Below are 16,436 nucleotides of genomic sequence, written 5' to 3' on the forward strand. Positions count from 1 at the left end.
AAATCATCCCAGATAGATGTCTGTCCAGCCTTTGTTTGAACACTTCCATTGAAGAACTCACCACCTCCTGTGGCAACCTGTTCCACTCATTGATCACCCTCACTGTCAAAGATTTTTCCTAATATCTAATTTGTGTCTCCTCCCTTTCAGTTTCATCCCATTGCTTCTAGTCTTTCCTTGTGCAAATGAGAATAGGGCTGATCCCTCTGCACTGTGACAGCCCTTCAGATATTTGCAGACCGCTATTAAGTCTCCCCTTAACCCTTCTTTTTTTGCAGGACAGGATTTGTAGTTCTGATGCTCATGTGCCCATTTTAGATGCTTTCAGCAGTGTATAGAGGTTAGCATGTGCAATCAGACCAGTCTGTGGCTACACAGCCCCATATACAGCAGGCTGTAATGCACCGTGTGTCCTGACACCTTTCTATTATAGCCAACAGTAGCTTTTTAAGGAATTTGTCCTGTACTAGCTCTTTTGTGAAATCGGACCAAATGGGCTAGCCTTCATTCCTCATACATATCATGTAATGGTTGCAAGATAAGGACCTGTATGGTCAGCATACCATCCTCCATTATTGGTCAGTACCCAGGACCGATGCAGCAGTTGTACATTGTTGGGACCACTTTTGATAGCAATAACGACTGCATACCGGAAACACCCCACAAGACTTCAATGGGAGCTTTAAAATTACATCAATTGGGCGAGCTTCGTTTTTTTAATTTAATTGTGTAAAACAGGTTGTCCTCGGGGGTTAAAAAAAACTCACAAACTTCACAAAAAGTGATGTCAGATGCACAGACTCCGTGAAATTGGTCAGTTTTTCACAGACCAAAAATCGCACTTGTCTGTGTGAATAACGACTTATTATAATATATTTATTTTTTTACACAAGTAGGCCGCTTTTACATGAGCTACAAAATCATGCAATTATGTAGTGATGCGACAGTGCTACAAAAAAAAAACGCATGTATGTGAAGCCCATGGTTTCCAATGGGTTCCTTCACATTAGTGAGGTTTTGTCTGATGATATATTGCTAAAAAAAAAATAAATAAAAAGAAAAAAAAATTGTGGCATGCTCTATACTTCCGCGATTTGAGAGATTTTGTAGCCCATGATTCCCTCCTTATTTATTGCATAGCACGAATTTCCGATTTTCAGGTGATGCAATTTTAACATTAGAAAGTTCTATAAACTTTCTTGTGATGAAATCGCGGGTAGCAAAGACTCAATGCTACCCGCGATTTCACAAGAAAAAGCATCACTGACGCTACAAAATCGTGTACACACAGCTGCGATGTCGCAGCAATTTTGAAGCGCTGATATCGCTGTCATCCGTGTGAAAGATACCTTAGGTGTTCATAAGCAGGGCCTAGTCATGAAACACTGGCCAATCAGGAGCCAGGCTTAGTGCAGATTGATAGTAGAAGGCAGATGAGAGTCAGCAATTAGTAGATGGCACAGGCTTCTGTTCCTTTCACTCAGAGAAGAGGTTCACTGACATGTCTGCACTTCAGCTCAAGACGGATGTGGCATGTAGGTATACTATACACCACGTCAAACACAAGGTCCATGGGCTGAATTTCCCCTGCCACCTCATTTTAAGTGGCCCACTTGCCGTGCATTAAACCTTAAAGGGGTTATCTAGGCAGCGCCTGCTGGAATACGCCAGGGTCAGAACGGAAGCCGCTGCTCTGACCTCTGTGTAGTGGCTGGCACTTGTAATTGCAGGCGCAGCTCTCACTGAAATCAACGGAACCTCCGCCTGCAATTACAAGAGCGGCTACCATTTATTATAATTAGAGCTGCGGCACTACACAGGAGTTGGAGCAGCGCTTTCATCCTGATCCCGGTGGGCAATGCCTGGATAACTACTCACCCCGCCTACAGCTCCGGTTCAGCAGCGCAGAGCAGAGTCTGTGACCGCCGATATCTGTGCTAAGGAGAAAGGTCGGTGGACACAGACTCAGCAATGGCAGGCAGGGTGAGTGGGAAGCCTGTATGGATGCTGCCTGGCCAAAGGCAAATAGGGAGTGGTTGCTACTGTCCTCTGGCCGGGCAGTATCCCTGGGGCTCGCGCAATGTGCATCATCTATGCATCTATTTGTATTTGAAGATAGATTTTTAAGGATTCACATACATTTAAAAAAACCATATTATATATAAATAATAATATAATAATCTTTATTTGTATAGCGCCAACTTATTCTGCAGCGCTTTCAGGCATGGATAAATGCAAAACAATACAACAATTACAATATAAGGTACATTGGGTTTGACTATTGGCAATAGGGGATTTCATGTAAAATCAGTTATTAGAAGGCAAACGGGGTGGGGCACCATAAGGAGGGGCGGGGGACTCGGTCAGGAGAGTTGGTATGCTTCCCTGAAGAGGTGCGTTTTTAAGGCACGTCTGAAATTTCGTGCATCGGGAATTGTCCGGATGCCTTGGGGTAGAGCGTTCCAGAGGATGGGTGCTGCTCTGGTGAAGTCCTGTAGGCGAGCATGTGAGGTTCGTATTACAGGGGTGTTTAGTCTGAGTGTGTTAGCGGATCGGAGTGAGCGGGCTGGGTGGTGTACTGACAGGAGGGAGGCGATGTATGCTGGCGCGGTGCCATGCAGAGCTTTGTGAGTGAGGTAGAGGAGTTTAAATTTAGTTCTGCAGTGGATGGGCAGCCAATGCAGCGACTGGCATAGTGCAGAGGCGTCTGAATAACGACTGGATAGAAAAATGAGTCTAGCTGCCACATTTAGTATGGATTGGAGTGGAGCGAGTCTAATGCGGGGGAGGCCGATGAGTAGCGAGTTGCAGTAGTCAAGCCGGGAGTGGATGAGGGCGACCACGAGTGTCTTTGCGTGTCTGGTGAGGAATGGCCGTATTTTAGCAATATTTCTGAGGTGCATGTGGCATGTTTGGGCCAGAGATTGGATATGGGGGGCAAAGGAGAGGTCAGAGTCCAGTGTGACCCCAAGGCATCGGGCATGCCGTCTGGGGGTTATGATGGCGCCAGACACTGGAATGGAGATGTTGAGAGGAGGTCGGTTAGAAGGTGGAAAGACAAGGAGGTCAGTTTTAGAGAGATTTAGCTTGAGAACAAGGGAGGACTAATTAATATATATATTATAATATAATTTTACAAGCACAATGCTGACTGCCAGTAACTCCAAGAAATCTATTAATCTATCACATTTTCATACTGTACAGCCTTCAAACATTTCATAGTGTCTTTTCTGCACCCAAGGATACGTAATAACACAAAATACAACATACCATTTTAATCTCAAAAGTTTCATTTTATTGTCCAACAAAATCCAGTGCAAGAAAGTTGTCAATGTCAATCCATGTTGCCACAGATATTTTAATGCAAATATCAGAAGTGCACATTTGTTTACAAAATAACGTAGAATTAAAAATTTTTCCCTAAGCGGCGAGCAGACATTGCTCAGAATAGAAAACAAGAAGAAAAAAAAAAATCTTGCACTTTCCATGAGGCAATTTGTAACATTCAACCTTCTTAATGGTGTCTAGAACGGTGACAATCTTAATGCATATAGACCCCTAAAGAAAATTCCCATCTCCTCTGGAATGGAAGGGAATGTTCAAATAAAGCCCAAAATGTCTACAAAACATATGTCCTTAATGTATCAGTAACATCTTAACCTTACGGTATGGAATACATACTCACCTAGGCATGCATTCCCATAATAATCACTTTGTGACCACACTACATTTTTACTTTTTTTTTTCCTTTAGTGGTCAATGTAAAAACTGCATTGGTTTTTACAGAACAAGAGAAAATACTGCTCAAAAAAAAAAAAAAGTTGCTGTGCTCATCTTGGACAATGGATGGAGAGCTGGTGTTATACCGGGCAATATCATCAGCCAAGTCCATTCTATGCACGTGATGGATCATTGTTGTGACTTCTAAACCATGCAATAATCTATGTGCGCCACAGAGACCACCGATAAGTGGAAGGAGAGGCAATCATAACAGGCTCTGAGCAGACCAGCTGCTTTTTAATATTATGTCCATTCAAGGAAATAAAATCCTTGTAGCTTTTTCATGTTAAGTAGGAAAACCGAGGGAGAGAAGCTTATGATTAAGGCTAGAAAATGACCCATTTTCTATGGTAACTTAGAATTACCAAAATATGAAATTACACTTAACAGAGCTGTCAACTCATTATGGAAAACATTAGGCTTTGGGTTGACTTTACACGAAATGACCATCGCTCATGTGCTTCAGGAGTGAGAGTCATCACTCCTGCGTTTAAGGGAATGGAGTTGGAGTCACCCAAGATTTTTTCCAGGCCGCCCACTTCCATTCCCTGTGAACAGGCAGTCGTTTAGAGACAAACGACTGCCTGTTTAGACTGAGCGAGTTGCTCACCAGTGGCTTTGTTTGAGCGATTTTTCAACTGATAGTTGTCCCGTCTAAAGCCACCCTTGCTTGTTTGCAATTAATATAGTGTGCAAGAATACACTCCTTCCCCCCTGCTACAAGAATACGGAAGTACCCACGGGGCCTCCGATTTTATATTTGTTCACATACTTTCATTACAATACTGGCGAATACCCTGCACCTCTCTTCTGGCCTGCCCAAAACTCTTCCAGTTTGCAAAACTCAAGTTTGCATGGTCAAATCTGGGCACTCGCTTTTTCTCCCGATCCAGTGGAGGAATCTCTGTGTTGATTTCTTCTTATAATAATCTGTAGTACGAGCAATATTTTTGCTCATCTAATATCATTACATTATAATCCAGACATTTCTCATACTGAAGCCTCCATCTGTACTCTTTAAGCTCCAGTTTCTACTCTTATTGTCCTAGTCTTCCATCACCAAAATTATCATTACCAAAGCCCAGTCAAAGAAAATAAAAACAAAAAGGCATTAGTAAAGCGTTGGGCGCATTTCCTTACTTCAGCTTTGGTAGATCATTTCCAAGTCTTTTAATGTAGAGGCCAATGGAAAAAAAATCCAAGAAACAAAACATATGGAACAGTCACTTATTCGTATTCTCCCGTCTTAAAGGACGTGGCCTTAGCCACGGGAACTGCTACTATTATGAGAATTCGGAGAGTCTTGTTCATTAATTGTATTTAGCAAGCTCAAAGGCTGACGTGGCAAAGGCGGATGGTCGTTACTATCACAATGATCAAAAATCCCTTCTTCTTCGTCTCTGTGGGGACGAGCGTCACAAGAATTGCAAGTGTCACAGAAGTTTTCCCCTGTGTCATCAATTAAGCCATCAAGTTCTTTAAAGTCATCATGATGGCCTCTATTACATAGACAAACTTCAATTCCTGAATCACCAGTGAATCTCCGGTGTCTCCCAGGGGTTTTGTCTTTGCCATCAAAGAAACCACCCTGATCAAAACTGTCAGAGCTGTAGTCCTTCAAGAGTTCTTTAGAATCCTTGTCTAGGAAGGACACTTGATCGGCCATCTCATCTAACTCTGCACCACAGGCAGGATCGTTACAATCATGGCCATTTGGCTTGTTTGCTACTCTTTCGAGACATGTTGTAGAAGGTTCACAGTCGACAATGCTGGGTGGTCTCGTGCCACTACAGCCTGCTGCAGCTGGAGAACTTGCTTGGCTGTTCTGGACGTTTCGTACAGCATCAGCAGGTCCTGAATTCGAACACGCTGCTACGCATTGTTGGTGTAGAACAGTGTATGGTGGAGGTGGAGTAGGAGGTCTGTTTACCACTTCTTCATAAGGAGGTAGCAGATAATTTGGCAAAAATCCTATGGGGGAAAAAAAGAGTCAATGTTCATTAAATTGCGCAGTATATATTCAATGTAAACGTTCTGTTGAGTCTCTAAAAGCTACAAATTAAGGGGTTTTCCAAGACTGAATTTAATTAAAAAAAAAAAAAAATTATAATATATATAAATCATAATCAGTACTCGCCTCTTACATGCCCTTCACTGCCTCAGTGCAGCTTCCCTGGCCATGAGCCATTCTTTGTGCTCACGACCTGCTCAGCCACTCACGAGTTCACCAATCATGGTAGATCACTACCAAAGGCTACAATTGGCTGAGGGCAAGTGATCACTTAAGTTTCCTCCTTCTGAAATCAGAGTGGCGGTGATCAGGTCACCTGTGCTGAACTGGGAGACCATATAAGAGGAGAGCACCAATTGTTTTTGCTTTTTTATTTTACACCATTCTGTGCCAGTCAATTTTTTTTTTTTACTCCCAAAAAACCTCTAAGTGAATATACAGAATGACTAAAATAATTCAAAGAAGCAATTATCCAATATATTTGAGCATACAGTAAAGCCTCTTCATAGGCTCCCTTTTTGAGAAGGCCATTCTTGATCTAGACCAAAATGTTTCTGTGATAGGATTTCAATTGCAACAAATTCTCTTTTTTGAAGATCACCCAGCTGGAAGACCTTGTTTAGGGTGGATTCAGACGACCGTATATCGGCTCGGTTTTCACGCCGAGCCGATATACGGTGTCCTCATCTGCAAGGGGCGGGGGGGGGGGGGGGGGGGATGGAAGAGCCAGGAGCAGGAACTGAGCTCCTGCCCCTTCACTGCCTCCTCTCCACCCCCTTGCACTATTTGCAATGAAAGGAGGCGGGAAGGGGACGGGGCTAAGTTTCAGGAATTAGCCCGGCCCCCCTCCCGCCTCTCCCCATTACAAATAGTGGAGTGGGGCGGTGAGGAGGCAGAGAGGGTGCGGGAGCTCAGAGCACTGCTCCTGGCTCTTCCAGGCTCCCCCCCTTGCAGAGAGAGACGACGTATATCTGCTCGGCGTGAAAACCCAGCCGATATACGTTCGTCTGAATCCAGCCTTACTCTGATTTTTAAGAGGTCTTCTCAAAAGAGACGTTGTGTCTCCATGTCATAACAACATAGTCCCCACTCATCACTATATAGACTGAGAAGAGAGAACTTTATGGCAAAGCTGGGATGAGTATTTCTCCTGCTCCAACAGTGGCTTGTGATTTTATGCAGTCAAGGAACACCTTGGTAATATCTTACAATTTACAGATATAAGCCATCGAGGCTAAAGAAAATCCAGGTAGTCAACGTGCCAGGAAAGTCTTCTGATGTCTATCCCTTCGAGGTCTCTACCATTAGGGGAGATTCAACACACTGCCATACACATGGTTGGCATATTCGGCTGACCTTCTTATATGTAGGATCACCTTAAGTCATAACTCAATATAGTAGAAAGTGTTGACCTTATTTTGAAGAGTTCATGTTTTTAGTGCCCGACCTGCAAATATTTTGCGTGCCGAAGCCTCAACTGTGATCACGTCTGAGCACCTCATGAAAATTAGACAGGGAATGCATTAGCAAGGTCATAACCTGATCTAGTTTACTGCATACCATGGCAATGATATTAAAGGGTCACTCCTGGCAAGGCTGAGACCCTGTTTATTCCTGGACAGGGGTGGATGGTGCTTGACACACTGGATCTATATATCCTGCATCAACGCCTTAGAGTCTACACAAGGCACAACGGTATTCTCTCATTCAAGACCAAGCGAAGTGTTCGGATTTAAGCTAGGATGAATGGATACAGTAAATCGAATGACTTACGAAAGTAAAATGGCACAGAGGAGTAGCTGTGAGCTTCCCGATAAGCTATGAGGTTGATCTCGTGCTGCCGTTGCTGTGCTTGGAGCCTGTGCTTAGCTCGCCGATGATGACATACACAGCAACAGCTGAGTATGATGATTATTGTCCACACCAGCCAAAACCCTGCAAGGGAAAAACAGAGACGTAAATCAATGGACTTCAAGAGATCAAATCGGGATAGAGGAAAATAAATGGAGGGAAAATATGTGTTATTTAACAAGTGCCTATGATGGATAAAGGGGTTTTTCAATAAAAATAAAAAACACGGATGCAAAATTCATTCTCTAGGTCCCCCCTTGGATCAGCAGTACGAGGGGCTAAGCTGCGTCAATAGTCACAGACGCATGTACAAAACGAGCCACCGTGGCTAGAGGAGAACCCTAGTTCGGTTTTATCCGTACTCCTGGTTACAACAGGTAGGAGGCGATGAGCCGGAAGTAGTTTAAATAGGCTGGAAGGAGGGGGTGGTGGAATTTACAAGATAGAAGGGACCAGTACCTATCAAGACATTTATGGAAAATCATGTGGATACCCCTTTAACCCCTTAAAATCCCATTGTAAGGCTTAAGACTAAGCAGACCTGGAATCATTATTACACTTCATGTCCGGGCCCTTGACATGCTCTGGGCCAGCAATAAACAAGCTCATCTAGAGATTAACATTTCACCAATATCTCCGACATGTCCTTACAGCCTGATCTTCCTTGGGGAGGGGGGTGATGGCAATTCTTCCACATTAGGCGCAGTATCTACATTTATAGCAGACCTCCACCTGCTGGCATATCATATTCTTTAATCCCCGGCCACATCGGTGTGATTTTTTAGCCTTGCTGATAAGAGAGGAATAATATATTATTCCCGAGAACATGTTTATAGTTAGTGGAAGCAGTTTGCTGATCATGAGAGAAGTCTGGAACTGTCTGGTCTTGTTTACTAGATCTGAGCATCCAAATACTTTATACACCCACCACAGATGGAGGCGCGGAAGGGAGTGCTTAAAATGCCCTGACTCTCCTCTTTAGATCATGTTACATTCTGCCCAGAAACAGGAGGTAAGTTCAGGGAGCACATAGTATACTACCCATCCCTCTCTCTGTATTTTTCCGTATATACATATACACAGTATAATTTTGTTAATCCAGAAGAAAGGATATCTGTGCAAATGGGGCATAAATCACAATTGAAGACAAATACAATGTAACTGAAAACACCACGCAAGCAGTTGTACCTGTTTATATCTTTTAGGGCTCCTGCACACTGGTGAAGGTGATATTGGGCCGATATACGCTGCCCACCTGATGCATTAGTCTACAATGCATCGTTCAGATGGGCGTATTTCCGCAGTGTAAAAGCTCCCGGCTGGCCAATATAGCGCATACGTGGCGCATTCTGGTCGGACATTTTTACGACGGCCAGAAAAGATAGTTCAGGAACTATCTTTTGGCCGGAATACAGCAGCGGCTCCCATAGACTCCTATGGGAGCTGCCGGAGAAGGGAGGTGGGAGGGAGTTTAGCAGCGTGTCTGCTAAACTCCCACCCCGTTCCCTCCTCCTCCTCTCACCAACTGTTTGAAATGGCAGGGAGCAGGAGCTAGTTGCTAAGCTCCCGCCCCCTCTCATTGCTGGCAGCTGACAAGGGGAGGAGAAGGGACGGGAGCTTAGCACACTAGCTGGCTCTCTGCAAGGGGTGGGGGCGGAAAGAGGGAGGCAGTTTAGCAGAGCTTGGTCATGGCTGCCTCTGGTTCACACGATTTTCAGTAGCGCTGTGGCCATGACACATTGTGTCAAAAGAACCCTTATTAAGCAAACATTCATAGTGCATGGAATGTGCTACCCAAAACTATCCGGGCAATCCCCGATTCACAAAACCTCAGGCGTGCTCTGAGAACGCACCTCTTCAGGGAGGCATACCATATCCCCTAAACCAAACCCCTCTGTACTCCAAACCCCCTGCAGTCATACCAATTCAGACACGCTAGCTAATGTCTGACCATTGTCTATGTGTATAGCATCCCTCACTCTCCACCTCCCATATCGTTCACATCTCCACCCCCTTTACCTTCTGTATCCCCCCATAATTTTTTTATTTATTTATTTTTTTTAATTCTTTATTTATTGCATTTATTTATTGAACAACTGGATTATGACTTTCAAGGTACAACATAGTTTGCATTCGGATAAGCCTCAATATTAGAAAGTTAGGTAATCAGAGAACATTTTCAAAAATATGCAGTAAACATAACCTGAGGTATATTACTAGTAATCGGAACTTTCCGGTTTTCCAATAAACCTTATACTAGACTTCATACCTCTACTCGTTGTAAATTAAATTTAAAAATATCTAACGAGACCGACAGGACACATGAGGGGTACGCAGGGAAGGTTTGGGTTCGGGTGGAGCAAGTAGAGACACTGACTGTGGGAAGGTGAGTATATGTGAGAGAGTGGGTTAGTTAGTTTGGGGGGTAAGGAGCTGTCGATATTCTCGGAACACTGTCCAATGGTACCATGTTCTGCGAAACTTTTCTTGTGTACCTTTTAGTGCTGCAGAGAGGTCCTCCATCTCCATAATCCAATTGACTGTATTTATCCATAGTGTCAACGATGGCGGGGTTGTCTGCCGCCAGTGTTTGGAAATACACGACCTTGCCGCTCCTATCAAAAAACTCACCACAGATTTTTTATAGGAAGCCAGCGGGATGTCACTGTGATGCAGGAGGAAGAGGGCCGGGGATTTTGGTAGAGGAAAGTGGGTAAATTTAGACGTGATTTGCCAGACCCCTGACCAGAAGCCCGCTAGCACCGGGCAGTCCCAGAAAACGTGTAACATGGTTCCTTGATCCATTCCACATCTCCAACATAAGGGGGAGACCGTCGGGAATATTTTGTGTAGGTGATAGGGCACCCTGTACCACCTGGAAAGAATCTTAAATCCAGATTCTTGTATCCTACTGGATATTGAAGATGAGTGTGTGATAGTGAAGATTGTATCTCTCTCCTCTGGGGTGAAATTAACTTCTAGCTCCTCTTCCCATTTCTCCATGTATCTTGGAGGGGACGCCTCCGGTTGTGTGTTGAGGATGTTATATAGTCTGGATAAGGTATGTCTAGATGGGCCCCCCTCTGTGCAGATTGTTTCGAACTGTGTTTTTGGGCGGGCGAATGTGCTAGGGTGAGGTAGGGACTGCAAGTAGTGTCTCAGCTGTAGGGTCTGCCACATCGGGAGTGGTGCTGGGACAGTGGGCCCTCTTAATGTTTCCCCCGATATCCACTGGCCTTCTTGTATAAAGTGTTCTGCCCTGTACCTGCCCTCCGTGAACCATGTACGGAATGCTCTGCCCTCACTGCCTGGCGCGAACTCTGGGTTCCCCAGGATCGGGAACATTGGAGAGGGCCTGGGAGATATGTCTGCCCTAGCTAGTACTCTGGAGGCGATCGATAGCGTGGGGCCGATAGTGGGGTGGTGCGTCAAATCCGCCGGACCCGGTCCGCCACACCAAGGAAGGGCTGCCAGCAGCACCGGTGACGCAGCTTGTTCAATGGCAATCCATTGCTTAAGAGCTGCATGCCGGTTCCAGTCTATAATCCGTACTAGGTGAGCTGCCTGGTGGTATTTCACAAAGTCTGGGAGTCCCATACCCCCTTTGTTTTTTGGTCTGGTCAACGTGTTCCTCGCGATCCGGGAGGTCTTCCCCGCCCATATGAATGTAGACATGGACAAGAGTAGGTGCTGAAAAAAGGTTCTGGGCATGTGTATGGGGAGGGCTTGTATTAGGTACAGGACTCTGGGGAGGATGTTCATTTTTATGATAGCCCCTCTGCCGAACCAAGAAAAGGTGCCTTTGGACCATGAGTTGAGGTCCTGTCTGATCTTATTTAAGAGAACCGGGAAATTGGCCGAGTATAAGCCCTCACTGTTTGATGTTAAATTAATCCCCAGATAGTGTATGTGGTCCCTAGCCCATGTGAATGAAAAAAAGTCCTTTAACTCGTCTATCATAGGTTGGGTAAGGGAGAGGTTGAGCGCTGCTGATTTGTGATAGTTGATCTTGAAATTAGATACTAAGGAGTACTGGTTAATTTCTGACATTAGGTTTGGCAGGGAGATTCGCGGGTCCGAGATAAAAAATAGGAGATCATCTGCATAGGCCGCTATCTTGTGTTCTGTCTCCCCCGCGGTGATCCCTCGAATATTTGGGTTCGATCGGATTTGCGTCAGTAGGGGCTCTAGGCATAAGATGAAGATTAAGGGTGAAAGGGGGCAGCCCTGTCTCGTGCCATTTGATATGGAGAATGGTGTTGAGAGCTGGCCATTTACCCTGACTGACGCTGTTGGTCGGGAGTAAAGGCTTGTAATCCAGTGCCGCATATTCGGTCCCATTCCCATGTGAGCCATAGTTGCGAACAGATCACCCCATTATTTGTAGTATGTAAGCTCGTTGGAGCAGGACCCTCAACCCCTCCTGTCTCCACCAACTGATTACTATGTAACCGTGGTTTTGTATTTCTGTACTTTTGTCTGTCTGTATCCCCCTGCTTTTCTAAGCGCGGCGGAATATGTTTGGCGCTATATAAATAAAGATTATTATTATTAATTCTCCAAGAGATAATTGGCAAGAGAGGTTTCAGTTAAGCAAATGGGATAAGTATGGGATTCACAGGTGCTTTGCCCATTAAATAAAGGTATACAAAAGACTATTACACACAGCGTCTCTCCATTATAAACACAGGCAGAGCTACACTGATTGCGGCCAACACCTGAACTTGTCCGTTTTATGAAATATGACGATTCTGGGTGTCGGACGCAATTAATGCTGGTCAGCCTGCATTTTATAGCAGACACTCGGTGTAAAAGCAGCTAAAGCCTGGTTATGTCTATGATTATTAGAAAAGCAGTAACCAAGACCGGTGTTCATGGAGGTGTACCGCAAAGACAAGTTGCTGCTGTCCTTAACACAAACTTCTTAAAATTTGCCTGAGAAGCATTGTTCCACAATGCTTCTGGAAAAATATGTTGTATGGATGGGTAAAGAGGAACTTTTTAGCACAGATGCGTAATGTTTAGAGATGAGCGTGTATACTCGCTAAAGGCAATTGCTCGAGCGAGCATTGCCTTTAGCGAGTATCTCCCCCACTCGAGACAGAAGGTTCGGGTGCCGGTGCGGGGGAGCAGTGAGTAGCGGCTGTCAGCAGGAGGGAGCGGGGGGGGGGGGGGGAGGGGGAGGGGAGAGAGGAGATCTCCCCTCCGTTCCGCCCCGCTCTCCCCCGCAGCTCCCTGCCTGCTGCCGGCACCCGAACCTTCCGTCTCGAGCGGGGAGATACTCGCTAAAGGCAATGCTCGCTCGAGCAATTGCCTTTAGCGAGTATACTCGCTCATCTATAGTAATGTTATATCTGGAGGATAAAGAACATTGCCCATCAACATTAAAACTTCATCGCAACCAGTGAAGCATTGTAGAAGGAGCTCCATGGTTTGGGGCAGCTTTGCAGCCTCAGGGCCTGGACGCCTTGTGATCATTGAGGGAACAATGACTTCTAAAAGGTGTATCAAAACATTTTTCAGAGGAATATAATGGTGGTTTCACGTCTGCGTTGGAAGCTCCGACTAAAGGTTCCATCACAGATGTGGCTGAAAATTGCTTACGCCCATCACTGTTCTGTTCCGTCCAGAGGCGGAACTGTTCGCCCGTGGGGATTCCCCTTTCCTGCTCCCTAAACAGAACAGGAATGCGGAATCCCCCAGTGCAGGTGTGAAATCACCCTAAGAGCAGCAGTTCATGACCTCAAGCTGAAGAGCTATTGGGCGACACAACAAGATAATGACCCAAAGCACAAAAATCAGCTGAAGAATAGTTGAAAAAAAGGTGTTCTATGTTTTGAAATGACCAAGTCAGACAACCTGAACTTAACCCTATGGGGATGCTGTGGCATGAGCTGAAAAGGGCTGTGCACGTAAGGCATCCCAGAAATATTGATGAAATGAAACATTTGCAGGAAAGCATGGTCGAAGACAGCCCCTCAATATTGTGGAAATCTTATTTGCAGTTGCATGAAACATTTGGTGGAGGTGATTGTCATTAAGGGGGGAAACCACAGATTAGTAAAGTCAAGGCCTCACTTACTTTTTCACCATGTACTATGAACAACAACTCTGTGTGCTCAATAATAGACATGTACGATGTTTGTGTGTCATTAGACTGTGTTTGTCTATAATTGTAATTTAGATAAATCGGACCATATTCTACGAGCAATCAATTCAGAAATCCAGGTAATTCCAAAGAATTCACTTGTTTTATATGAGAGAAGCATGTAAGCGCAAGAAACTGAGAGGGAACAAGTTGGAGAGAAGGATTTCCCTCAATACGGCATATGGTCAGCAAGAAACTGATAATCTGAAATGGGGTCAATGGATGTTGATTCAAACTTCACAATTTTAAAAACAGAATTTTCTTTTTAAAAAATGACAAAAATCACTTACACCATAGCTCATAGTAGTAGTTGCAGCACTGAGATTGTCCACAGCAGTGACCCGTTTCACATATATAACTCTGATTGTTGACTCCAATGCAGGTTTCCTTATCCTATAAAAAGAAGGAAAAAAAAGCAGCAATGTAAATGGAAAAAGCTTATGAACCCATAGATCAACATTAGGTGCAAAGCTGCGAGTCCTCACTCATGGTTCACATTTCACATAGAATTGTGGGTATGTGGATTTAGTCCGGGCTCAGGATCAGGTCACGCTTGCGTTTGGATATTCCATCAGCATTTCCAGTATTTTTGTATTTCAAGTATAGCATAACATGCAACACGGTACTTCACATGTCAAAAATGTCATGACCTCAATGGACCTCATGAAAAAAATTGGTTTCTGTTAACTAGTGCCAACAGAACTTTATACAAGTATTATTTATTTAAAGTGTACCTGAATTTTCAACTCGTTTTCTAAAATATACTAGGTCCTCCTTACCCTCTCATTTGCTGCAGTTTGTACCCTGTTTCAAGTCTGCAAGTTCTGATATTTAAGTAGTCTTCCCCATTTTTCTGCTGCCCTGCTTTTTGCAATCTACGTTCAGGTGGGGGCGTGTCACAAGCCTACCATTCTACCAGCAGTTCACTGTCCTGTACTTCCTTTCCCTCACTTCCCATGCTGCATTTATCTGTCTCTGGTCCAATCAGCAGGAAAGCAGTATTTGAATTCTCACCCCTCCGTTTTTCTAAGACAGTGATGGCAAACCTTCGAGACTGTGTGCCCAAACTGCAACCCAAAAGCCACTTATTTACACAATGTGCCAACATGTCAGGGGGCGGGGCTTATCATGACATATGCTTTTACCCCCGTCGTTCTAAAAAGGACAGTGCCGCTTCAAAATAGACAGTGCAGATTTTGACTGCTTTTTGGATTATAGTGACATCCTACACCGGCTCCTAGAGACCCACATAGCCCCTCCTCCTCATGGAAGCTCCGCTGCTCAGCACTTATCCTGGGTGCACACTGACATCAGTGTGCTGCTGGACACCTCCTCCCCCTGCTCTCGCGGAACCTAAGAGGAGACGTCAGGGAAGGGGGGGGGGGGGAGGAGGATCCCGGCTACACACTGATGTCACAGTGTGTGCTAGGATCAGCACCACTAGCAGAGCAGCTGAGTGAATACCAGCAGGGGAGACGGTAATTACTAACGTGGTGAGCGGCCGACATTGGGGCATGCCAGCAGGGAGGGCCACCTCTGGCATGCGTGCCATTGGTTCGCCACCACTGTCCTAGGACAACTGAGTCAGGCATTCAAAGACATTCTGGCCAAATGGTTAGTGAACCCAATGTACACACACATGCTATAACAGTAAGAGAGGCATAGATTGTGGAGACTGCACATACAGAGGCTGCAGATCTGTCAGCCTGTTAGTGCAGGAAGCAGCCTATGAAGATAGCTTCTCAGCACAGATTAGAAAATGTTCCAGTGCCACATTAACAACAGGAGCTCAATACCCAAGAACAGGCAGTGGATTGCAAAGTGGCTAGATGGGAGACCCCTAGTGGCAACCACTTCAACTTTATTTACAATGGTAAAACAACATTTTTTAATGATTACAAGATTGATGAGACACACAGGCTATTTATTACATGATATAATACGTTGTCCAAAAAGTTAGTACCCCTTTTTTGCTACAGTAATTAACCGTTAATGTCTGAATGCCTTAGGATATGGTTGTGTATGTTTTTCAACTAATGACAAATCCTGCCGCTCTCAGGGTAAAGTGGTACATAAAGGAAAAAAATAAAAATCCCACACAACATCCAACAATAATCTTAAGAGTAAACAACAGAGTTTTCCAATGTCATCACCAGCTCCGACTGATGTGCGTCAAGCAGAAAAGAAATGGTTCCCTACGGACATGGCCTCTGACCATACAGAAAGGAAAGCAAAAACAAAATTTCATGAATCAAAAAAGAACAACTAAATAATACAAAATGCCATAAAAACCAACACGAGACGAAAACTAGGCTTTCCTGTTCAATACAGATATATGAAGAATGAAACTCTGCAGGGGAAATGATGGAAGTGAAGGATTCATGTTTACTGGCAAGCACTACTGGCGTTTCCTGGCTGGTCTTTATAGTGTTTGGGAGACACTTTCGTTTTCCTTGAAACTCCCTAGTTGTTTGAAACAGAAACCCAATATCTTAAATAACGTGCACCCTTAAACTGGCACCTAATGGTCTGGACATCTTAATCCAGATCAATGCTAGATTATGAGATTGTCTTAAAGTGGAGGGGGATGTAAGGTGGGGGGGGGATATAAGGGGCGAGGGATGAAATGGGGGTGGGTTGTAGACA

At 44.6% G+C, this 16,436-nt stretch overlaps 1 protein-coding gene across 2 annotated transcripts in view; it reads right to left on the reverse strand.

The window, feature by feature from the left end:
• Positions 1 to 3,272: 3,272 nt before the first annotated feature.
• WBP1L (WW domain binding protein 1 like) overlaps positions 3,273 to 16,436 on the reverse strand; it is a 47,667-nt gene continuing 34,503 nt past the window's right edge. For both annotated transcript variants that reach the window (XM_066600916.1, XM_066600917.1), the window contains exons 2-4: positions 14,081 to 14,183; positions 7,565 to 7,726; positions 3,273 to 5,751 (exon numbers count right to left, since the gene is read on the reverse strand). In XM_066600916.1, coding sequence (XP_066457013.1) covers positions 5,042 to 5,751; positions 7,565 to 7,726; positions 14,081 to 14,183 — 975 coding nt within the window. In that variant the 3' untranslated portion in view covers positions 3,273 to 5,041. The remainder of the gene's footprint in view (positions 5,752 to 7,564; positions 7,727 to 14,080; positions 14,184 to 16,436) is intronic.

Source organism: Eleutherodactylus coqui, chromosome 4 (assembly GCF_035609145.1).
Source record: "Eleutherodactylus coqui strain aEleCoq1 chromosome 4, aEleCoq1.hap1, whole genome shotgun sequence".
Lineage (NCBI taxonomy): Eukaryota > Metazoa > Chordata > Amphibia > Anura > Eleutherodactylidae > Eleutherodactylus > Eleutherodactylus coqui.